We start from the raw sequence: 25046 nt of genomic DNA, 5'->3' as shown, positions 1-25046 counted from the left end.
CATTTGCACATTTCCAGTCTATGGGTACCTCCCCTGAGTCCAAGGAAGCTCTCATAATTATGGCTAAGGGTTTGCTTACTTCCTTTGCTGCCTCCTTTAATATAACTGGATAGATCCCATCCACCCCGGGTGCCTTTCTTGTGTTTATCTTCAACAGTTTCTCCTCCACTTTACTCCCAGTTATTTCAAGATTCTGTAGCTTACTGCTAGAGTTGAATACACCTCTGGCATTCCCCTTGCTGAATAACTCCTCATGTGTGAATGTCGATGCAGAATATTCATTTAGTTTGTTAGCTACCTGAGCAGGATCATCAACAGTTCCCATCAATATCAAGTGGACCAATCTGATTCATCCCCTTCCTTCTAGAGTTTACATAAGTAAAGAACTCTTTGCTGTTTTTCTTTGCATCCCTTGCCAAGGATTTCTCGTAATCTGCCTTCGCCTGCCTAACCTCCTTTGTAACTTGGTTGCATATCAACTTGTATCTATCATAGGCTTCTGTGTCATGTGTTAATTTGTAAGTATCCCATGCATTTTTCTTCTCTGCCATATGCCTCATTAGTTCATCTGACATCCATTTTGGCCTAAACCTTGAACAATATTTCTTAGTTGGTATGTAAAGCCTAGTAGCTTCCAAGATAAGTTCTTTGAATGCTTCCCATTTTGAATTTGCTGTTGGTAACATCATCAGTTGGTCCCACTGTATAGAATTTAAATACTGTCTCAGTCCATCGTAGTTGCCTTTACGGAAGCAATAACCCTTCCCTTTACCCCTAATGGTAGTTACCTCTTTGAGTAAATCCCACTTCAGCACACTGTGATCACTGCCACCTAGTGGTTCATTTATCTGCAGATTCTTAATGCATGAAGAATCACTGCTGATAATCAAATCAAGAGTATTACTCCCTCTAGTTGCCTCCCGAACATGCTGATGTAGAAAACAATCATCCAATAAATCCACAAAAGCCCTGCTAGTGTGTGAGTAACCAGCCCCCAAATTCCAGTCAATATCTGGGAAATTAAAATCTCCCATTATAAGACTCTCTGATTTACTGGCCCACTCTATTTCCCTGTACAGTTCCTTATTATACTCATCAGAGTCATTAGGCCTATAGCACACTCCTACTCTCAATTTTGATCTCCCAATGCTTATGTCACACCAAACTGACTCAACACTGCACTGTCCGGCGATGTCGACTGGCTTCACTTCCTTGGTTTTTATGTGTTTCTTAACTAATAGCATAACCCCTCCCCCCTTCCTATCCTGTCTATCCTTTCTGTAGACGTACTCCCCAAATTGCAGTTCTGTATCCCTTATATCTGTGTGACACCACGTCTCTGATATCCCAACAATATCTGCCTTTGATGTTTTGAGCAATACTTCAAATTCATCAAATTTATTTACTAAACTCCTAGCATTGGTGTACACGCAAGTATACCTGCACCTGTTTCTAATTCTTAGCTACCCTAACACAACCCATGTGTTTACTTGTACCGCAATGGCTCCCAGCAGTCTCTGAAATACCATGCATCTTGTTTTCCAGGCTTCTGCTCATTCTAATAGAAGCAGTGCAAGAATCTCTTTCACCTCTGCCAGTGGCTACTGTCAATCTATTGGTCTTTGTCTCCCCCCAAGCTAGCAGTTTTCCGACCCACCTAACACTGCCTCGATAGCATCAGCAAATATTCTTGCACCCTTTCTATTTAAGTGTATCCCATCCCTGTAGAAGCAAACAATCTTTCCAGGGCTGAATTGATCGACAAGGCTCTCATCATATACTCCCTCCTATCGTGTCTGGGCAGAATTGCAGACACTTTCAAATTCAACCCTAATTCTCGGCTTTTGTTCAACAGTGACCTGTACTTGTTAAGTAATTCTGCCGGTCTCCTACTCTTAATATTATTAGTGCCAACGTGTACAACTATATCACCTTTTGTGCCCTTAAAAGATGATATTCGCTCTACAACGTCATCAACCTTTGCCCCTGGCAGACATACCCTGGTCCTGTTCCACCTATCTTTTTTACAAAGCATGTTCCCCGTTTCCCTGACAATAGAGTCACCAACAACTACTAGTTCCTTCAGGACCAGCGCATTCTGCCTTGGGGGTTGCCTCTGTGTCACGCGATGCCCAAGTGCAAGCTCTGGCGTTGATGTGGGCAGCTGAGAGCTTGATGGACCCCTCAATTTAGTTTCTTCGAGGGCATCCAACCTGTCCTTCAAGCTCTCATATAGGCCCACAAGAATGCCGAGTTGTTGCTTGATATCGATACACTCCTTGCATCGCGCACACACAAAGACATCCCCCTTGGCAGTATCATGTCCCGTACCCGATTGCTCTGCAAACATCAAGCAAACAGTGCATTTTATAAGGCTGTGAGTCAGAGGACAGCTGCGCCCCTCAGTTCTGCTCTGAGCCACAGCACTTCCATTAGCTTGAGTCTTTTGCTTTGCTGTGGTGATATGCACATGATGATTGACATATGTCATGTGCAGTTTATGATAGTGCACCCTTTACTGCCATGTGCTTTCCTCCAATTGGTAATGCCCTCTGGTTTCATGACATTGATGCATTCTTTTATCAAACTGTTGTGCATGGTCCATGCAGTGAGCACTTCTATTACTGATAAGCTTGGGTCACAGCATTTGTTGAAATATATGGTTTTTGCATTTGCTCATAAAGGAAATTTTAATTTTCAAAAATTAAAAAAATGTTTTTAATATTGAACATGGATTTTTCACAGTTGTGTAAAGATTGAAAATATAAGTGGCAAAAAAAAAAAAAAAAAAAAAAATAACAATTCTGAATTTTTTTTGCTACTTGACCCATCACTAGTTGCAGGAAAATTTGAAAAATTTAATTTTCCAGAAACTAGTGATGGGATTGGAAACTGGCAAAATAATGTGAGCACTTAATCCTGTGTGGAATGCAACTTGCCTTTAATTTCTTAAAGATTTTATGATTATTTTCATATTTTGTGATACTTCTTGTACCACTTCTTCAGTGAACTTCTGTAAATAACCCCAGGGGCTCACATCTGGTGAGTATGGGCTTGGTACACACCCAGAGGCCTGAGCTGGATATCACCATTATTCTCTTTCTTGGTGATTCCCTTCTACTTCTCTCTCTGTCTCTCCAGGGTAATTCAGAAATTTTTTTTTCGGCTGGTGCAGCATAAGCCTCAGGCTTCCTTGCACTATATGGCTAATAATAATAACAGTAATGCTGTCCTTACGATACCATCAATCTCATATCGTGAATCTGATGGTATCGTAAGGATAGCATTACAGGAGTTACCACAAAATATCTGAGAATAATCCAAAATTCTTTAAGAAATTAAAGGTAGATTACACTCCACGCAGGTTTAAGTGCTCGTTAATTTTGCCAACTTCCAGTTCTTGAAATACCTGCATACCATGCCACTAAAAGAATATTTAAGCAGGTGAATTTTTCAGTGAAACTTCAGAGCAATAACAGAAATGGGAAATTTATATGTAAGAAGAGGAAATATAAATTGTGCTGCAGAAGTTTTCTTATTAAATCAATGTATAGGCAGTCCTCAACTAATATCAGTCTGCACTTGCACTGCTAATGAATTGCCAGTTATTACTTATGTTGGCAGTGTGCTTTTGCAATTTTTTTTATTATTTTTTTTTTTATTTCTTAGAAGATGATTGTCATATGTAGTTTGAGAAGTGTGGCTCTCCTTTTGTTGAACAATTTCAGGTGAAAATACAAATGTGAAATGTAATTTTATTTGCTTTTACCTACATGCTATAGTTTAAAAATACAAATGATACTCTGAAGTGGCATTTTCATAAATAAAACCAGTGACATTTTGTAGTGCAGGAACCAATAGTGGGTAGCAACCACATTGTCATAAAAACAGTTTCCAAAGCCATTTCTGTAGCCAAAGGAAAAGATGAGGGCTAAAATTTCATAAGAGTGGAATGTAGTAGCTTGAAGTATTTCTTGAACTCCATTAACTGGAGAGACAACTATATGCTGTCAGATGTCTTTATTATGGGATGTATTCAAGGGTTTATCTTGAAAGGCACAAATGTATTCATTCCAAAGGAAAAGTTCTGTGAAAGAAAGTTACCAAAGTCAATGGCAAGCAAGAGAGGTTTAGGGTTTAATCAAGCAAAAGAATAATAAGCATGAAATATTTACAGATTATTGTGAGATGCAATTTATATGAGTATTATAACCATGTACAAAGCCATGAATGGGGCAAGATGAGCGAAAGCTGAATGTGAAAAATCACTAGCAAAGAGATAAAAATGAACACAAGTTGTTGTTCTTGTATGTAAATACAAAAAAAGAAGAGAACAAATCAGAGTAAGCCCAGAAGTGGCAAACAAGATGAAAAGGTACATTGTAACATTTACACTTTGAAAGACCATGTAAACCACGTGGGGGAAGAATGACAAGGAGTCATTGCTGTAAAATAAGGAATATAGTAATCTCTGAGAAGAGCTATTATAAAAGCTACTGAGGCTGACAGAAAGTGAAATTCCATAAGTAGACAGCATACATCCTGTAATACTAAAAAGACTGGGTGCATCAGACTGTTGGGGATGTTAATGAGATAATCATTTGACTCCAGGGTAATCTTCCTGGACTGGAGAAATGCTGTCTCCCCAACCCACAAAGGAGTTGCAAAAGACATTATGGACAACTATTGACCAGCGAGTATGACTTTGGTGGTGAGTAAGATCATAGAGTCAGTGCAGGACCATCTCGACAGGAATGGTATCCTTAATTAATCACAGTACGGATTTGTAAGGAAGTCTTGCCTGCCTGACCAATCCAGTTAATTATTTATGACAAAGTTGTAAAACAGTTGGATGCAAAAAAAATTTAAAAATTAAATTAAAAATTATTATACAAATTGGGATTAAAAATTCCAAAAGATTCTGTTATAGACTTAAATGATTATTCTCTGGCTCCTTTGAGAATAGCTGTTTATGACTTTATGAAAAGCTATATGCATTACTTAGGATGTACCAGTACAGAAAGTGGATTTTTTTTTTTTTTTTTTAAGGTTTGGCTTTGGTGGGAGGAGTCTCCTGTTTCTAATTTTCCTTAAATGTATGGGGGGGGGATGGACATGATGATAGAAGAAGAGGTTCTTTAAAACCAAAGGGCTTTTTTTGCTTTTTTTATTTAAATTGTTTCATATTTTTTGAAAATTCCTATTTTCAAAAATATGGAAATACAGGAACTCCCCAACTTACGTAAGGGTTGCATTCCGCAGAATGCTATGTAAGTCAATTTTCCTCATGCTTGTGTAGCACTTGCAACTGTGCTCACTGAATTGACTGAATCAAAAATGAAATGTTCGATGAATGTGTAAATAAAATTTATTGTATTTATTCAATTTTTTATCTCATGCACAGGAAAAATTACAAAAGTGTGCAATTTAAAAAAAATTCAAAATTATAAAATTACAAAAAAAAAAAAGAGGAGACAGGCATAATGTGCACTTGCAACTGTGCTCACTGAATTGATTGAATCAAAAATGAAATGTTCGATGAATGTGTAAATAAAATTATTTATTGTATTTATTCAATTTTTTATCTCATGCGCAGGAAAAATTACAAAAGTGTGCAATTTAAAAAAAATTCAAAATTATAAAATTACAAAAAAAAAAGAGAGGAGCCAGGCATAATGTCAGTAAGTTTTACCTCTTAAGCATCGTTGCCAGAATCAGTCTTCAGCTGTTAAGTACGCCGCTGCAAAGGTTGGGGGCTGTGGAGATTTAGGAGTGGTCGGCCACTCAAACTTACGAAAAAACATTAATGGATGACTGGACAGTCAGTGGCTTTTTTCTTTTCATCGTAGGTTTCTTTGTAGCAAGCAAGTATATCATTCACCCTTCTGTTAACTTTTAAGAATCGTTCGCTGTCAGGATTCATCCACCATTGCTGATGCAATTTCACGAAATGCCATTTCATCTCTCTGGTGATGAAGCGTCTCGGCTCCTCATTTGGTTCATCTCGAGCTTTGTCAGCATTTTCTTCTTTCACTATCGCTACCTGCAAGTCAATAAGTTCTTCGTTAGATAATTCCTTCTCTTCTTCCTCTATTAACTCCTCCACGTCTTTGGCATCAACCTCCAACTGAAGTAGCTCCGCAACCTTTACATGTGTGGACATGTGTTTTTGCAAAGGGTGGCACCTAGAATGTCTGTTCAACTTTGCATCGTATCTCCGTGAAGAACGGTATCACTACAAATGGGCCAGATATGTGTGTGACGTAGGTTTGTGTGTATTATATGTGTGTTCTGTTACAACAACAGAACGCACACATAAGGCCGCTTGGCTACCCAGAAGCATCAGTCACCTGGAGAGATGATTCTGGGTACTCATCCACACCATGGGAAATGGGCCAGTCCCAGTAATGCACATACTGTCTCAAAAGAGACTGACCCACCTGATGTTGCCAGCAGATGGGCCAGAATCCTCTGGGAGCCCATTCCAGAGGGACAGACAAAATAGAGAAAAAAAAAAACACCCGTGGTGCAGATTATGGAGAAAAAATAAAATAAAATGAAAAATAAAAAAATAGAATAAAATGAAAAATAATAAAAAAATAAAATAAAATAAATAAAAATAAGTCTGGAGTGGCTGACTCCAAACAGAACGCAAGGGAAAAAAATATACATAAAATAAATAAATAAAAAATAAAATAAAAATTTACCCATGAGAGAGAATATTGGCATAGGTACACTAGAGAGAGAGAGAAAAAAAAAAAACCAGAAAAATAAAATTTTAAAAATTTTATTTTTTTAAATTTATTTTATTTATTTTTCCCTCAAGCTACACTTGAGGGAAAAAAATAAAGGAAGAAGCAGAGGAGGAAAAAAAAAAACCATCTAATCCACTTCAGGCCCAATGCCAGGGGTGTTGACCACTCTATATGATCTCCTCTTTCAAGCAAAGACTTCTGTAGCAAAGTTGTGAAGGGCAGATACACGTTCAGGGGTTAGGAGTAACTGGTCTAATTGATTTTCAGATATCGGGATGGTGTTCACTAAACCTTGCCTCAAATCTTCATACAGAATACAGTCAAAAAGGAGGTGTCTCCAGGTTTCCTTGGCTCCACAGTAGCACAGGTCAGTCGTGCAGAGGCCTAGTTGGTGCAGTTTTTCATTAAGAGAATCATGTCCTGTAACCAGGAAGGAAGTCTCCATGGTGAGGGAAAGCCAGGATTGGACAGAATTAGAGGATGTAGAGGTGACATCAGGAAGGAATCTTCTAGTAACCACTCCAACATGGTATGTATCCCAGCAAGTCTGCCAGATGTTCACTAACTCGTTATAGCATCTGGCTTTCTCAGCTTTTGGGTCGGTGTCAAGATCAAGCTCGATGTCAAGCAACTTAGTGGGGATATTGTTTTTAATTCTAAATACTAGTCCTCTGTACACGGCATACAGATCCAGAGGAAGAGTTCCAGCTATGACTTGGATGGCTGCTGTAGATACTGTTCTGCAAACTCTAAAGGTAGCCAGTAGCATTATACGTTGGATGGAACTCAATCTGTCTCTCATCTTGACCAAGCCAACTCAGTGAAACCAGGATGCATATGTGATGATCGGCAGGAAGACTGCTTTATAGTAAAGACAAAGCATCCTCTTGGAAAGACCCCAGTCATTCCTGGAGATACAAATAATGGAACCAGAGAGCTTCTTGACTTTTGATCTGAGATGGGTGAGGTGTGGCAGGGAGCTCAGTTTGTGGTCTGCAACCTTTACAACCTTATCTGTAACCTCTTCATACGATTCATCTTTTTCAAATCCTTAGATGTCTTTTATTTGCCATGGGCATATTTTCTTCCATGGCCCATTTAAACAACTTTTAGTAATATCCACCCAGGCCTTATTAATGTTTAAGATGGCATGGTAAATATTGTAAGATAATATTGTAAAGTCTCTTAACGTAAAATTTTTCTCATCGTCTACTGCAGACAATGCCCGAGCAAATGTCGTGCATAAATAGTATGCTTTTAAATTCAAAATAACACCCTGATCCATACGTTGGATGAGTGAAGTCGTGTTTGGCAGTAGAAATATGGCTCTCACATTCGAATTGAAATCATCTAGATGTGTAGGATGTCCAGGAGCATTATCTAATAGATGCAAAATTTTTAAAGGAACATCATTGTCTTTACAATATTTTTCAACCTCTGGAATGAAGCAGCATTTAAACCAATTCTCAAAGAGAGAGAGAGAGATATATTGTTATCCATGCTCTCTGGTTCGATCGGAAATGCATGGGTAGGGTGGCTTTATTGATGCCCTTAAATGCACGAGGATTTCCAGAATGGTACACAGGCAGTGGTTTTAATCTGTCATCTCCCGCTGCATTAGCCTCAAGCAAGAGCGTGGCCCTATCTTTTGACACCTTGAAACCTGACATTGTATTTTCCTCTTTGGCAATGTATGTTTGATCCGGAATTTTTTTCCAATACAGAGCAGTCTCATCAGTGTTAAAAATTTGCTGCGTTGAATAGCCGTCTTCATCAATAATTTTTTCCAACACATCACAATTTCTCTGCAACTACAGAATCAGCACTGGCGACTTCACTGCATACTTTAATGTTGTGGAAACCAGCACGATGCTTGAACCTATTAAACCACCCGTTGCTTGCCACAAACTTGGGTTGGGGTTCATCATACTTATCCTTAATATCTTTATAAATACTTGTTGCTTTAGCTTGAATGGTCACTAGACTCAGGGGCATTCGCTTCTGAATCTGATTTTCCATCCATATTATCAACAGCTGTTCCATCTTCCATATAGCATCTGAACGCTGTTTTGTGATCACTGCTGATCTTAAGTGTGTTGATCCTCCTTTGGTCTGTTCTTTTATACGCGCACTGTCCTTTAAAATAGTATTCGTTGTTGAAGCAGCGAGACCTAAATTCCCTTGCAATAGCTGACAAACTTTGTCCTGCTTTGTACTTCTTAATCATTTTCATCTTCATTTCTAAATCAATTTTGTTTCGTTTCCTGGCACTTGCACTTTCCGTTGGTCACTTTCCCTTCATCTACGTAAGTAGGAATGAAGAGAATTTCCTGAAAATTTGTTTTTTATATGATTGAAAATTTCAGTGAAGGGGAACACATTTCACCATAATAGTGTAAAAACCCACACAATTGCAGTTATTAGTATTGTTGCAAATGCAATAAGATTGAGTTTACTACCTGTTTATAATTAGATGCACTAACAGAAAAGCCCAATAAACCGGAAAGGTATACTGTTTTTTCGTCGTGACCTTCAGAAACATCCTTGAGAAAAATATCACAAAGGCGTTCAAAATTGATTCTTATAACAGGAACATATGATAACGATGAAAGGGTAGTGCAATTTCCATTATAAATATGACCTTTTAGAGAGATAAATAGCTTAGTAATATAGTAAAATTTTCAACTTCCAAGGACTTGGAATGAATTACAAAAAAAAAAAATAATAATAATAATAAAACAATGTGTTATTGGGTTCACATTACGATATTTTCACGATACCTCCATTTATTCGTTCGGGATGCAAAATACGTTTCCATGATTTTTTTAAGTTTGCACTGGCCGGAAAAAAACTTACGTAAAGTCAAATTTCCGTAAGTCGGAGAGTTCCTGTAGACATTTAAGATATTTTGGCTAAATATCTAAGCTTTACTCATTGTATGTGGCCATTGAATTGCATAAGTTAATATCATTTGTGGGATCATATCAGGCTCCCTGTATTGTTTCTGATAAGAAATAACAGTACTGAAAGTACAGTATTACAAATTAGATGTCAAAATTTACCATTGATTAGAAGTTTTGGCCAAGTAACCAGCATATGCTACCTCAAAAAAGATGTAGATAAAATATTTAGGTGGCAGTGGGTTTACATCAAGAGATGTAGGATCCTGCATTTCTTGATGTAAACTAATTTGATAATTTTAGGTTAACTTGGGTTGTACTCATCATAGAGACTGTAGAAATGTCCTCTGCTAGGCATACTTTTCAAGGTAAAATGAGAGTGGCCATTTTTCTATTTTTTTTACAAATATGGTAGGGTTTCGATTATCTGGTATAATGAAATATCAGTCCTCTTCAGATGAAACGATTTTGCCAGATAATCAAATGATGAAAATGTTATCAAGATGTGTGATATTTAAAATATGATACTGCATTTTTAATTTATTTAGTTATGACATTTCTAAAAGATACATGTTTATGAATGATTATTTATGTGCTTGTACATCAGCACATAGTAATATATTTGTCCATTAATTCATACAGTTACAGTGTTCTCCCCGGGAATGGGTTCACCGCCCATTGAATTTAACTGACCACCCGGCTAAAATTTAAGCGATTCTCACTGTACTGTGTAGTACTGCTCACTTATCTCGATCGAATAGTAATTCGAACATACTATATGATCGTGACATAAATGTGACAGGAGCATATAATGTTAAATTATGCAATTAATTTTTTTCTCTAAACTGCTTTTTTTAAGTCATTTAAAATAACAGGAAATTTTATAATATTGCAAAGTATTACACTTCCCCACCCGGCTTGCAGACTTTTTTTGAGGAGAACACTGCATTTATATATATTTATTGCTTTATGAGGAAATGGATTTTTAACAAATTAGAGTACATAATTTTATTTGTATAAAATATAATTTATTTTGTTTGAAGCCACTTAATATTTTCTTAGTGGCTAAATCTGGAAGCTTCTTCACAAGTTTTGGTTGAATCATATTTTTTATTTTTACATTTCTAGCCATTTCAAAAGCTGAAATTGTCCCTGTACATAGGATCAGTTCTTTCTCATGTGATGCCTCCCCTTGTTCTTCTCCTTTGATGTAATGATGTGTAGTTAAATTTCATTTTCATTCAGAATTTGATAACCTGGATCTTGGACAATAGAATACCAGCTGTGCATGTCATTCCTCATTGCACTTGTCATTCCTCATTGCTATTTGAACCAAATCCTGCTGGAGCAGGATTTGGTTCAAATAGCTAATTGCAAGGCTTATCTTTCCATTCAGTAAACCCAATAACAATATTGAACAATGGTAGAATTTTCACATTGAAAGGGAACACAGAAAAGCAAGATGCATAAATATACACTATTGGGGAAAACTAATATATGAAATCTAAAAAATTTCGAAGGGCTGCCTTTCTTGGTAGTTTGGATTAGTAGTCCAATGAAATTAAATGACAATTGAAATTGCATGATATTGAATTTGTCAGTGGAAAGAGTATGACATGAAGGAGAAAAGGTTTGAATAAACTCCCCCTCCCCAATTCAGAGGGCCACTTCCTTGCATCTTTTGATCTTTACAACTATGACTATATAACTCGGAGTATAAAAGAAATGTATTATCCTATATAAAAATAATTTAATCATTATAAATAATGGGATGATATACGCTTAAATAGAAATGATGCAAGAATATTTGCTGATGCAATTGAGACAGTGTTAGGTGGGTCAGAAAACTGCTAGTTTGTGGGGACTAAAAGTTTAATGGCATCCATAAGCAGAGATGAAATTGATCCTTGCAGTAGTGTGGAAAGCAAGGTGGAGATTAAAGGACTTACTGGGGGGGTTCATAGGACTTGCAATTACACAGGCTCTGTAAGATTTGCTAAAAACACATTTACTTGCTTACACTAATGCTATGAGAATTCATCAAGAATAAACTTGATGAATTTGAAGATTGGTTAAGCCACTGAATGCTGACATTGTAGGTATAATTCTCCCACCTCCATTGTAGGTGGGGGAGTTATGTTTATTTTTTATTTATTTTATTTTATTATTTTTTTTTTGTTAAGAAGCACATTTTAAAACAGTTAAGTAGACACAGGCCAGTGTTATGTTGAATCCATCTGGTGGCATAAGTACTGGATAAAATAAATGAGAATAGAAGCCTTTTATAGGCCAAATGACTTAAGGGGCAGAGTGCCTTGTTCTCGGAATTTTAATTATCTAGATATTGATTAGAACGCATTTAGTAGTGAGACATTTCTTGATTTGCTGGATAACCATTTTCTACACCATGTTAGAGAGGCAACAAAATAAAGCAATATCCCTTATCTGGTTATGAGCAGTGATTAATCATGTTTTAAAAATTCTCAAGTAAAGGAACCTTCAGGTGACAGTGATTATAGTATAATGGTATGAAACTTATTTGAAGAAATAACGACTGTCGGGGAAGTGTTTTGTTTTTACAAAGGTTATTATAATGGGGTCAGGCATTTTTTAAACTCTTTTCACTGGGACCAACTAATGTTAAAAAGTGTAAATGCCAAATAGTATGCATTCAGAGAGGTTATCATAGAGATGACTAAGTTTTTTCTATAAAATAAGAGATATTAAGGTTTAGGCAAAAATGGATGCCAAATTAACTGATGAGCTTAGTTGAAAAGAAGAAAAATAAATGAGATGATTATAAATTGTCTGTGGATACAGATACATGGAATAGAGTCCTACTTTAACCAAGTTACTCAGGGAATTAGGCAAGCCAAGACATGTTGAGTCTTTGGGCTAAGAATGCAAAGAAAGTAGTAAGGAAATCTCTGCATATGCTAATGCTTAGAAGGAAATTGTTGAATCATATAGAACTACTAGATTAAATGGTGTTACTATTGATGAACATGTACAGCATACTAATGAATTGATTTTGCATCTATATTTGCACGTGAAGTATATACCTAGTCTGTATTAGATAGATTTTGTTAATTCTGCTCTGTTAAAAAATTTCATATACCAAAAGCTATATGCCTATGAAATAAATTAATACATTGAGGACTGAACAGCCAACAAGTTGTTCACAAGTCGCCTTGAGAAGCACTACTTTTATTATTATTAGAAAGGCAGGTGAATAAGTAATGCACTATAAGCTGTAACATCTTTATTGTCTTAGATATTGCAACCATACTTCACAGATAACATTGCTGAACTTTGTGAAAATATCACTCTATGTAGGAACCACCACAATTGCTGCATTTTCTCCAGTGTTCGTTCTAGGCAGTGATACACTTTGGTAAAATCAGGAGGCTGATATTTATACTAATGTTTAATGTCAGAAATGAGTTCCATATCACTCTCAAACACCTTACCATGCAGGGGTATGCCTACTGTCTACCAAACAAAAAAAAAAAAAAAATCAGTGCTGTGTGCAGCCTTGCATTATTAGTTTTAGCATTATTAGAGGCATATGATGCAAGAAAGCAAGCTTATATGGCATCAGCCAAAAAAAAAAAAAAAAAATCCTTCCCATTTCACCATCCATTCACTCCAAATGATTGTCTAGTTCTGCCTTGAATTTATTTAAGCTATCAACTTTTACGACAGGTGGAAGTTTGTTCCAGCAATCAACCACTCGCTGGCTAAAGGCAAATTTCCCGCACATATATTTTACAACTGTCTTTCCTCAATTTGAATTTATGTCCCCCTCAGACAATTAATCTGGGCAAGCCCATCAGCATTGAGCAGGCTCAAACCATTCAAGGCTTTATACACCTCAATCAGATCACCCCGCAGGTGCCTAGTCTCCAGACACTGTAATTTGCAAAAGTTAAGCCTTTCTTGGTAAGAGCAACCCTTTGTTCCATTCACTAATCTTGTTGCCCTTCTCTGTACTGACACTTCCATAGACAGGTGGGCAGGAGTGGCAGTGCATAGCACACGCTTCTTGATTAGACTGGGGTTCGAGCCCGTGACCACCAAATACGGAGGATGCAGAAAGGTCAGGGAATGACCACCGCATCTCCCCAGAGCACAAACCTCCTCTATACTTGATCCAACAGCTCTACATCTTTCCTAAAATGATGTCTCCAGACTTGTATAAAGTACTCAAGGTGTGGCCTGACCATTGCCTTATACAAGGGAATAATCACCTTCCTATCCCCGCTAGAAATTTTCCTGTATATCATTGACAAGACCATGAGCTACTCTTGGAGACTTTCTGCTCAGAAAACTTCATATCTGACTGCACTGCACAATTATCCCAGATCCTTTTCATTCTCTACCACCCTGAGTGTAGTACCACACAGTTGGTACTTTACGTTGGGATTACTGCTACCCATATGCAGTACTTTACATTTGTCAATGTTAAACTTCAGTTGCCACCTCTCAGCCCATCTGCTCAACTTTTCTAGATCCTGTTGCAGTAGTGTATTGTCACTAACAACCCTGCCAACCTTTGTATCATTTGCAAACTTAGACATTAAGCCTGATATACCTTCATCAATATTATTAATAAATACAGAAAACAACACTGAATCCTGGGGACTCCACTAATAACATTAGTCCACGAAGAGCAGTGTCCACTGATTACCACTCTTGTCTTCTCCTTCTCAGTCATCTCTTTATCCATAGCAGCAACTTACCCTTAATGCCACGCTGCTCCAATTTGTACAGCAGTCTTCCATGTGCACAGTGGCGGATTACCCATTAAGGCAATGAGGGACGTGTCTAGGGTCCCTAGGCTTTGGGGTGCCCCCAAGCCAAGACATTTTCCTATAGTGTTCTAAAATAAATTAATGTTTTCAGTAAACATAAAAATTTTGATTAATTTAAGAGAAAATCTTGAATAATTTAAGCGAAAATTTAAGTAAAAATTCAAAAGTACAAAATTTCATTTATTTGCCACCTAACTTTTATTTTTTATTCTTTTTTTATTATTATTTTTTTTGGGGGGCCCCCCAAATATAATTTGCCTAGGGGCCCAAACTATCCTTAATCCGCCACTGCATGTGCAACAGTATTAAAAGCCTTCCTAAGATCCAAGTATATGATATCAAAATTATTCTTTACATCCAGTTCCTTTGAGACCACATCATAGTATCCAATCAAATTGGTCAGACAAGATTTCCCCTTAATAAACCCATGATGTGTCTGAACTGAAGTCTTGTCTAGATGATCTTGCAGTGCTTCTTTAATCAGTGCCTCCATTAATTTACCTGGAACATAAGTTAAACTAACAGGTCTGTAATTACTTGTGTAACACTTTGATCCTCCTTTGTGAATTGGGATCACATTTGCAGATCTCCAGTCCATAGGTTCCTCCCCTGAGTCCAAGGAAGCTCTCATAATTATGGCTAAGGGTTTGCTTACTTCCTTTGCTGCTTCTTTTAATATAACTGGATATTATTCTATTCATCCCAGGTGCCTTTCTTATGTTTATTTTCAACAATTTCTGCTCCATTTTGCTCTCAGCTGTTACAAAATCATTTAGCTCACTGCCAGAGTTTAATACATGTCTGGCATTCCCCTCCCTGAATAACTCCTCATGTATAAATGTTGATGCAAAATACTCATTCAGTTTGTTAGCTACCTGAACAGGATCATCAACAGTGGAACCATCGATATCAAATGGATATCAAGTGGACCAATCTGATTCATCCCCTTCCTTCTAGAGTTTATATAAGTAAAGAACTCTCTGCTGTTTTTCTTGTTTTATTCTGATGAAACTTGATGTCCTGCTGATTCAGTTCAGGTCTTTTGGTTTTCAGAGTTTAAGCTTTAACAGGGACAAGCAACATCTTTCTTTATGGTTATTCCACTTTTCAAGAAATTGATAAAAATGTCATTTTGATCTCAGAAGATGGTGGCCATAAGTTTTGTTGATAATTTGGAAAGTTTCAACTTTTTGTTTACAGGTGATATTGGGTGTGCCCATTTCGTGGATTGTTGTTTTGTTTGTGGGTCATAATGGATGAGCAATGTTTCATCATATGTGACAACCCCTTTAAAGCACTCAGTACTGCCAGCAAGAAAGCTCTCCAGATCTTAGTTCTCTTTCCTTGCAGCCGCCACCTTCCTTTCAGTTCAGTTTTGCCGCTTCACCTCCCTTATTCTAATTTCAAAATTTTTAAATGAAATACATTGTCAGAAATTTCAATTTGACAATGCCACTGTCTCACCTGCCCTAGGGAGGCAAGATACCCTTGTCAAGACCACTGCTTCCCAGTAATATGATATTTTGTAAGCTTGTTTTTATATATGGGTTTCACATATGTTTTTGTTTCTTTTTTAGGCCGGAGATACTACAGTTGACTATAGAGTTCATTTTGAGATATCTATTGGTGGCAAACCTGAAGGGGATATTGTTATAGGACTATTTGGAAAAACAGTGCCAAAAACTGTGAAAAACTTCTTAGCTTTTGCTGGAGAAGGTTATCAAGGTTACAAGTATGAAAAGTCCAAATTTCACAGAGTTATTAAAGATTTCATGATACAAGGTGAGCTTTCAAACTCAGTTTTCCAAAATACTAAGTATGTTAAAGTATTTAATGTTTAGCTCTTTCTGCAGACTATTTCTTTGAAATGTATCACTGACAGTATAAGATTTCCCTAAAATATTAATGCTGTTGCATTTTAATTGGTATACAGCACAACACATTTAAACATTAAAAATTTGACATCCTTATATCCAGAATGTGTTTTAAATGACTGTAAAATAATTGTTTATTATGTTGAGCATTATGGTATTATTATCCAATTAATAGACTAGTTAAGGTTTTTTGATCCTTGGCAATACAAAATTCAAAATTACCTCACTGCTTTTCACTTCATTTCTCTGGGACTTTCCTTCTTGTAGTGGTACCCTGAGAGGACCAAACTTCCAAAATGGTGCTAAAATCAGACTGTATATTAAAATCTGAAAAAGGTAACATGTTTGTCTTTCTGTACTATAAGTGGATATGATTTTTTAATTTCAGGTAGGAAATACTATATATTCAGACATTTGCAAACAAATAAGTATAAGGACAGTGTGCTGTGCATAAAAATAAATTAAAAAATAGATGTAGCATTTCATAGTGCTGATGTCATGTACCAAATGTTTATTTTCATTTTTTGTCATAAAACATAATCTTCATCTGAGTTATGTTGATTATGCAGGTGTTCAGAAATATGTTTCCTGATACCGAAACAGCAACAAAAAAAAAAAAGTTGCAAAATAACAAAAACAGCAGGCATTGTTAGCAAAATTGCAAAGATAAGAAAAGAAGTAATGTCTCTGAGAAATGGGCCATTTTCAGTTTCTACAGACAGCAGTAATAATAGCAATTCCAAGTTATATCCCATTGTGGTGACCTTTCAATATTAAAAAAATAATAAAATTTCAAATCGAAAGCAGTTTGCTCTCAGTGCCAACATAAGTCATCTCTAATGAGTACATTATTGGGTATCTTCTGAACCACCTGAAAGCATTAGCATTAGTAGAGGCACATAATGCAAGAAAGCAAGCTTTACGGCATCAGCCAAAAAAAAACAAAAAAAAAAAACACCCTTTTCATTTCACTGATCCATTCATTCCAAATGTTTGTCTAGTTCTGCTTGAATTTATTTAAGCTATCAACTTCCACAACAACAGATGGAAGTTTGTTCCAGCAATCAGCTACCCGCTGGCTAAAGGTAAACTTCCACACATCTGTTCTACAACTGTCTTTCCTCAGTTTGAATCTGTGCCCCCTCAGGTTTGTAATCTGAGCAAGAGGATGTTGTTGTTGTTATTTGGTTTTTAGGAGCATTAGCAACTAAGGCCATATTGCTCCGGGGATATGCGGTGGTCATTCCCTGACCTTTCCGCATCCTCTGTATTTGGTGGTCATGGGCTCGAACCCCGGTCTAATCAAGAAGCATCTGAGCAAGAGGAAGAATCCCCTCAGCATTAAGCCTGCTCAATCCATTCAAGGCCTTATACACCTCAATCAGATCGCCTCACAGGTGCCTTGTCTCCAGAAGCTGCAATTTGCAGAACTTAAGCCCTTCTTCATAAGGGCATCCCTTTGTTCCCTTCACCAGTCTTGTTGCCCTTCTCTGTACTTGTTCTAGCAACTCTACATCCTTCCTAAAATGAGGCTTCCAGACCTGTATGCAGTACTCAAGGTGTGGCCTGACCATTGCCTTATACAAGAGGATAATCACCTCCTTATCCCTGCTCGCAAAATTCCTGTATATGTCATTGACAAGACCCCATTGACCTACTCTGGCAGCCTGTCTGCACTGCTCAGAAAACTTCATATCTTACTGCACAATGACCCCAAGGTCTCTTTCATTCTCCACTACCCTGGGTGTAACACCACATATTTGGTACATTTCTCTGGGGTTACTGCTACCCATATGCAGTACTTTGCATTTGTCAATGTTAAACTTCAGCTTGCAAGATTCCTTTAATAAACTCTCTGCACTTAGTGTTCAGAATGCATACCTGTTTTCAAGGCCAGATTAAGGATGAAATGGGCCTCTGCCATATTTAAATTTGAGGTCCCTTCCCCGGCCATATTTAAATTTGAGTCCCCTTTAATATATATATATTGCACATATAAATACAAATACTACATAGGTTTTTATATTTATATTGTGAATATTAATATACACTGAGTGATCACTGAATTATGACCACCTACTTAATACTTTGTAGAACGGCCTCCGTAGCCGAGTGGTCAGGAGCGGGAGTGCAGTAGCACACGCTCTTTGAGTAGACCAGGGTTAAAGCCCCTGACTGCTGAATACGGTCGATCTGCCAACCCGCACTGGACCAGCGTGGCAGATTATGGTCCATTTCCCTCGGCATGAATTGTTGAGGAGGCTTCCATTCTGCAGTGAGTTGATAATGGCTGCACTTGACCTTTAGGTCCTCCTTTTGCCCTCAGTAAAGCAGTCTCCTACGTGGCATTGATTCAACAAGATGTCGGAAGCGTTCGGGAGGTATGGCTAACCAAGATGTGTGTAATGCGGTCGGCTATGGAGGCAATTGGTGTATCCAGTATCCCTGATATGCCTTGTCATAGTGTCCCACAAGTGCTCAATGGGATTGATGAGTTCGGAGGCCAATCGATATGCTGAAAGTCAGAACTGTGTTCCTCAAACCATTCCTGCACAACAAATGCTTAATGGCTCGGTGCATTGTCATCTTGGAAGATACCATTGCCATTCGGGAAAAAGTGTAATATAGCAGGGTGTACACAGTCAGCAAGCAGTTGACGATAGTGGAGACCACTGATACGTTGTTCCACATGCACCAGGGGTCCAAGTTTCTGTCAGTGAAACATGCCCCACACCATACAACCGCCTCCACCGTCCTGCACTTTTGATGCCAAATCCATACACGACCATCCTCGGTGTGGAGTAAATAATGTGACTCGTCTGGCCAGCACACCTGCTTCCAGTCTTCTAACGTCCAAGTTGTATGCTCTTTGCACCAGGCGAGTCTTTTATGCCAATGAACCTTGGTAAGGAGAGGATGCCATAGGGGTCGTCTGCTGGTATAGCCAATACATGCGAGTGTGCAATGCACAGTCATGCCAGATATTGTTCCGGGTTGGCCCATGTTGTATTGGGTAGTCAGCTCTTCAACAGTGTTGCTCCTGTTTGCCTGTATGAGTCGTCAGACCCGGCGCTCACCTCTAATATCAGCCTTCGCTGACCTTTGCAGTTTTGCCATCGGGTCGTTGTTTGACCATTTTGCCAGTCCTGGTAAACTTTAACTACGGTGGCTCTCAAAACCCCACCAGTTCAGCCGTTTGGGAAATCGAGGCACCAGCTCATTGAGCACCCACAATCTGTCCTTTGTCAAAGTCCGATAAATCCTTCCTTTTACCCATCAGCTCGGAATTTTACTACCTACTGAACCACTGACATCTTATCTATGCTACGTAGGTCGACTAACTCTGCACTCTTGTACCTCATGTGGTCAATGGGTTGCATTCAGTTTTCATAGGGGTGGTCATAATTCAGTGATCACTCAATGTATATACCATGCAAAAATAGATGTAGCATTTCATAGTGATGATGTTGTGTACATATGTGACAAATGTTTATTTGCATTTTTTGTCATAAAACAATCTTCATCTGAGTTGTGCTGATTATGCAGGTGTTCAGAAATATGTTTCCTGATAGTGAAACAGCAAAAAAAAAAAACAGGTTGTGAAATAACAAAAAACAAATTTTTAATTCCTTGATAAAAATGAAAAATAAAAGGTCAAAAATGTTTTATGTTTTTTGACTTGAAAATAAAGTGATAATAAAAACAATTTTAATAGAAACTTTTAAGGGTGAAGGTAAAAAAAGCCAACATGAGAAACATCGGCTAACATATGCAGAAAATTAGTTTCCCAATACTGCATTCTAGCGCTGCTTGCTTGGTAAACAGACAGTAGATGTTATCAGTGTGGAGCAGAAGTTGAGAATGACATATTGATTGACAGGTGGGCATGGCAAACGATGTGCTGATTGGTGCGTGAAAACAACAGACGATAACATCGGTTTAGTATCACTTGCCCTAATCTCGGGAGTACTAATGGTCACTTGCCCTAATGAAAGCTTTCCATAATGGTGAAAAACGGTCAGTTACCTCCACTTGAATCTCATGGGAGATTGAACCCCTCCCGAAGTGGAGGGGATAACCTGACCTTTTTTCTTTAGAATCATGGGTGGACTAGCGCACAAATTGTTTATTAACAAAATATTAATTTTTATTACTGTATTTTTATTACTGTATTATATATATATATAAAGAATCTTTCTTTCTTTTCCCATTATTTCCTAACCTAACCTTTAAGGTTAGGTGACGAAATATAAGGAAACTTTTTTCGTAACCAAACCTACAGAGCCGTGCTGAGGGTGAGGCGAACGAGGCTCCTGCCTCAGGTTAAAAGCTGAAAGGGGAGCACCAAAAGAAAGATTAAACAATTGCCAACGTTCTCATGATTAACAGTAGGGTGCATTTTATTACCTTACCTCAGGTACTAAAATGGCTCGGCATCATCATCATCAGCTATTTTCAATCCACTGCAGGATGAAGGCCTCTCCAGCAACTTTCCAGTTCCTTCTGTTTTGAGCACTGGCCATCCATTTACTACTCAAAAACTCATGAATTTCATCTATCCATCTCCGCCTTTGTCTTCCAGGTTTTCTTCTAGCTCCTATTGGGTAACATTCAGTTATTTTCTTAGTCCATCTGTCATCATGTCTTCGAGCTATGTGTCCTGCCCAAGACCATTTTAGTTCTTTAGTTTTGATAAGAATGTCCTTTACTTGAGTTTGCTGCCTAATCCATGTGTTTCTCTTCTTATCTAACAGTCTGATTCCCAATATAATTCGTTCCATTCTTCGCTGAGTAGTTCTTAGCTTCTCTTCCATTCTTTTGGTGAGTGCCCAAGTTTCACTTCCATAAGTCATGGTGGGGAGTATACATTGATTCATTATTTTACGTTTCAGACAAACTGGGATATTGCTCTTCAGTATGTGACTATATTTCCTGAATGCTATCCATCCAAAATTTATTCTTCTCTTGACTTCCAGCCATTTATCATTATTACAGCTAATAACTTGTCCCAGATAAGTATATGACTCCACCTTTTCAATTACTGCTCCTTCAATCATTATTTCCCTTTCCGTGGCATACTTGTTCATCATTACTTTTGTTTTAGCCATATTCATCTTTAGTCCAAAATCCTTACTAACTGTGCATAACTGATTAAGATTTTCCTCTAATTCTTTGGGATCGTGGCTTATGACCGCAATGTCATCTGCAAATCGTAAATGATTTAGGTACTCTACGTTCACATTGACCCCTTTCTGCGACCAGTCTAATCTTCTGAAAGCTTCCTGAAGGGCAGCAGTAAACAGCTTTGGAGATATTGTGTCTCCTTGTCGAACTCCTTTCTCGATTTTAAATTTGCTACTGTCTTTGTCTAGTCTAATAAAGGAGGTAGCACTCTCATATATTTTCTTCAAAATCATAATATATGGGATATCTATGCCTTGTCTTTCCAGTGCCCAAAACATTGCCTTATGCTGTATGGAGTCGAATGCCTTTTCATAATCCACAAATGCCAGGCATAATGGTGTTTTATATTCATTTGCTTTCTCCATTAGCTGTGATATTACGTGAAGGTGATCCATAGTTGAGAATCCTGTCCTAAAGCCAGCTTGCTCTTTCGGTTGATTCTCGTCAAATATTCTTTCTAATCTGTTAGTAATGACCCTTGTGATCAACTTGTAGATGTGGGATAACAAGCTAATTGGTCTATAATTTCCAATTTCTGATTTATCTCCTTTCTTATGCAGCAAAACTATGATTGCATTATTCCACTGCTTAGGCATCACACCTTTTCTAATGCACTTTGTGAAGAGCCTTGCCAGTTTTTGTGTTATGTCTCTTCCTTCCAATTTTAACAACTCTACAGTAACTTCATCTTCCCCCGGGGCTTTCCGATTCTTCATATTCTTCAATGCATGTTCTACCTCATCAGGAAGAATATCGGGTATGTCGTATGTGTTGCTACTTTGCAATCCATCTTCCCCACTTCTGGTATCATTCCCTCTCTCCTTGTATAATTCTCTATAGTAGTCTTCTGCTATTTGAATTATGCCTTCTTTGCTGTTTATAAGTACACCATCGCTATTCTTCAGTTTCAGTATCATTTGTCTTTCTGTATTACTGCTCATGGCTGCTGATTTAAATCCTTTGTTTTCCCTTAATGCTTGTTCTACTTTTCTTGTGTTAAATCTTCTTATGTCCTCTCTGAGTCTCTTTCTAATGGCTTTGCATAACTCAGTATACTCAGTTTTCTCCCTGTCAGTGTTTTTCTTGCTCTTCATTTGTCGTCTTTGGTTCATCATGACAAGTGTTTCTTGACTAATTTTTTCTTCTTTGGATTTCTGTTTCCCTATAGGTTTCTTGGGCTTTATCACTTTCAGAAAGTTGTAATATTCCTCGTCGATATCTTGGTCCTGAGCAGTCTGCAGAAGCTCAAACTTGTTCTTAAGTTCCAGTACATACTGCTTTTTCTCCTCCTCTGTTATTTCAAAGACCTTTGTATTATTTACTCGAGTCAGTTTTTTCCTTTCCTTTCCTACATCTATATCAAGTGTACATCTTACCATTCTGTGATCACTTCCAACATTTACCTTATTCAGGACGGTAACATCATTCACAATATATCTTCTGTTAGTGAGGATGAAGTCTATTTCATTAGTTGTTAATCCATTTGGACTCTTCCATGTCCACTTTCTGTTCACCCTTTTCTTGAAAAAAGTGTTCATTACTGACAGTCCTTGAGATTCTGCAAATTCCACAAGTCTTTCACCTCTTTTATTTCTTTCACCAATTCCAAAATTTCCTATAGTTCCTCTTTCTGCGCTGTTTTGCCTTTTTCCAACCTTAGCATTGAAGTCCCCCATAATAATAGTGTAGTGGGTTTTCTGCTCATCTAGAAGACTCTCAATTTCAGTGTACATTTCTTCAACCTCTTCATCATCATGGCTCGATGTTGGTGCATAAATCATTATAATCTTTAGCTTGTACCTCTTAGAAATCTTGAGTATTAGTCTTGACACCCTTGGTGATATACTTTTGAATTCCAAAATATTGTTTTTAAGATCTTTATGGACCAGAAACCCAACTCCACCTTCACTCCTTTCACTGTTTCCATTGGTGTACAGCAGATTTCCACTTGATAAACTTATAAGTGATTCATTTCTTCTTCTTGTTTCAGCCAAACCGATGATATTCCAATTCACATTTTCTAATTCCTTTTCCAGCTCTAATATCCTGTCTTCACCGATGAGTGATCATACATTATAATAGGCCAAGTTCAATTTCCGTGCATGGCAGCCTGGTCGTACCCAGAGATTCTTAGCACCCTCTGCTTCCACTCTGATCCTCTCGCTGCCGTAAGAGGGAGAGTGAAAGCTGCTGGGGACTGAGGGCTATTTGTATTGTTGTGCTCTCATTGCTGGAGGGTTTGGTCTTTTCCTCTTCACGCTGACCAGGCGTCTTGAACCACTCTACACGTTCGTTGCCACCTAAGTGACGTAACAGGGCTTACCATCGAGAAGGTGTGCACGAGTGGATTTTAGGGAGGCAGGCCAACCGGACGTCTCCTAAATCTTCTGTAATAGAGAGATATTGGATCCATCAGTGTTTTAGGCTGAGTGTCTGATAACACACAGGATACCTGTCCCCCTCTAATGGCTCGGCACAACCCTGCAAACCTAAATCAATAATATAGTAAAAACACTCATGACCTCCAAAAATCTGCTTTTAATAATGAGAAAAAAACATAATGAAGAACATAAAATGAAAAGAACGGAACTTTTTCAAAAGAAAAATCATGAATACAAATCATATAGTTGGACCTCAATAGCCATTCGCAATTTGAGTAATAATATTCTGAAAAGTATCTTCATGATTTTTCCCATAAATTTGATGCCACATATATTCATTCATGTGACCCATCAACATATCTTTACAGCTGCCATTTAGTCTTTACTCACACTTTTTAGTCGCTTCCACTGTGCTTCCATGTTATTTGTATGTGTTCCTTTATGTGGATCTACAAAATGTTCCTTGTGTTTCACTATTAAATGTTTGTAATTCTTTTTTTTCTAAGGCCGTAATACACCTATATCCATGCCATTCATCTGTTATGATGGTAGTATTTTTCTTCACTATTGTTCTAATAATGCATAAGAGTTTTTCTTTCCGATTTTTTTATGAATTTCATGAAGACGAATTTTGATTCTCTTTCAAATACTCCAAACACCCATTTCTTCTTAGCAGTTAAATTTCATTCTCTGTGATGTTTTGGTTTTACCAATACAGTTTTGTCTGCTTCTACAGCTTTCTCCGATCCACCCAACTTGATGGGTATTTTAACAACTGCAATTTGCAAATATCTCTTAGTTTCTTATAAAACTTAATTGCTGTTACTTTTGAAATCTCCAGATGGAATGCTGTCATGGTTACTGGCATGCACATTGACCAAAAGTATATGATATACATTATCTTTTTTAATGGAAGATTTGTATTTTCCATAAAACTGTTTTAATAAAGAAACTCACGCAGAACATTTTTTACAATAACAGAACTTTCCACATGACTCTGTTCATGATTAAATTAATTTAAAATAATCATTGCACTTAAAACAGTACAATTTCGATCTTATTAATTTAGTTTTCATCAAAAAATCAAGCAATGTTTTATTTTCCTTACAAATTTCTTCTATGTTTAAAAGATTCATCA

General features: G+C 37.5%; 1 protein-coding gene across 1 annotated transcript in view; it reads left to right on the top strand.

The window, feature by feature from the left end:
• Positions 1–25046, top strand: part of LOC150082907 (peptidyl-prolyl cis-trans isomerase B-like) — a 50909-nt gene that overhangs the window by 3106 nt on the left and 22757 nt on the right. Inside the window, exon 2 of the mRNA XM_090377667.1 lies at positions 16047–16251. Within this exon, the coding sequence (XP_090233793.1) occupies positions 16047–16251 (205 nt within the window). The remainder of the gene's footprint in view (positions 1–16046; positions 16252–25046) is intronic.

Source organism: Mastigoproctus giganteus, chromosome 7 (assembly GCF_048544385.1).
Source record: "Mastigoproctus giganteus isolate SK-2022 chromosome 7, ASM4854438v1, whole genome shotgun sequence".
Lineage (NCBI taxonomy): Eukaryota > Metazoa > Arthropoda > Arachnida > Uropygi > Thelyphonidae > Mastigoproctus > Mastigoproctus giganteus.
The sequence above is the reverse complement of the archived record's forward strand: the minus strand, read 5'-3'. Positions and strand labels throughout refer to the sequence as shown.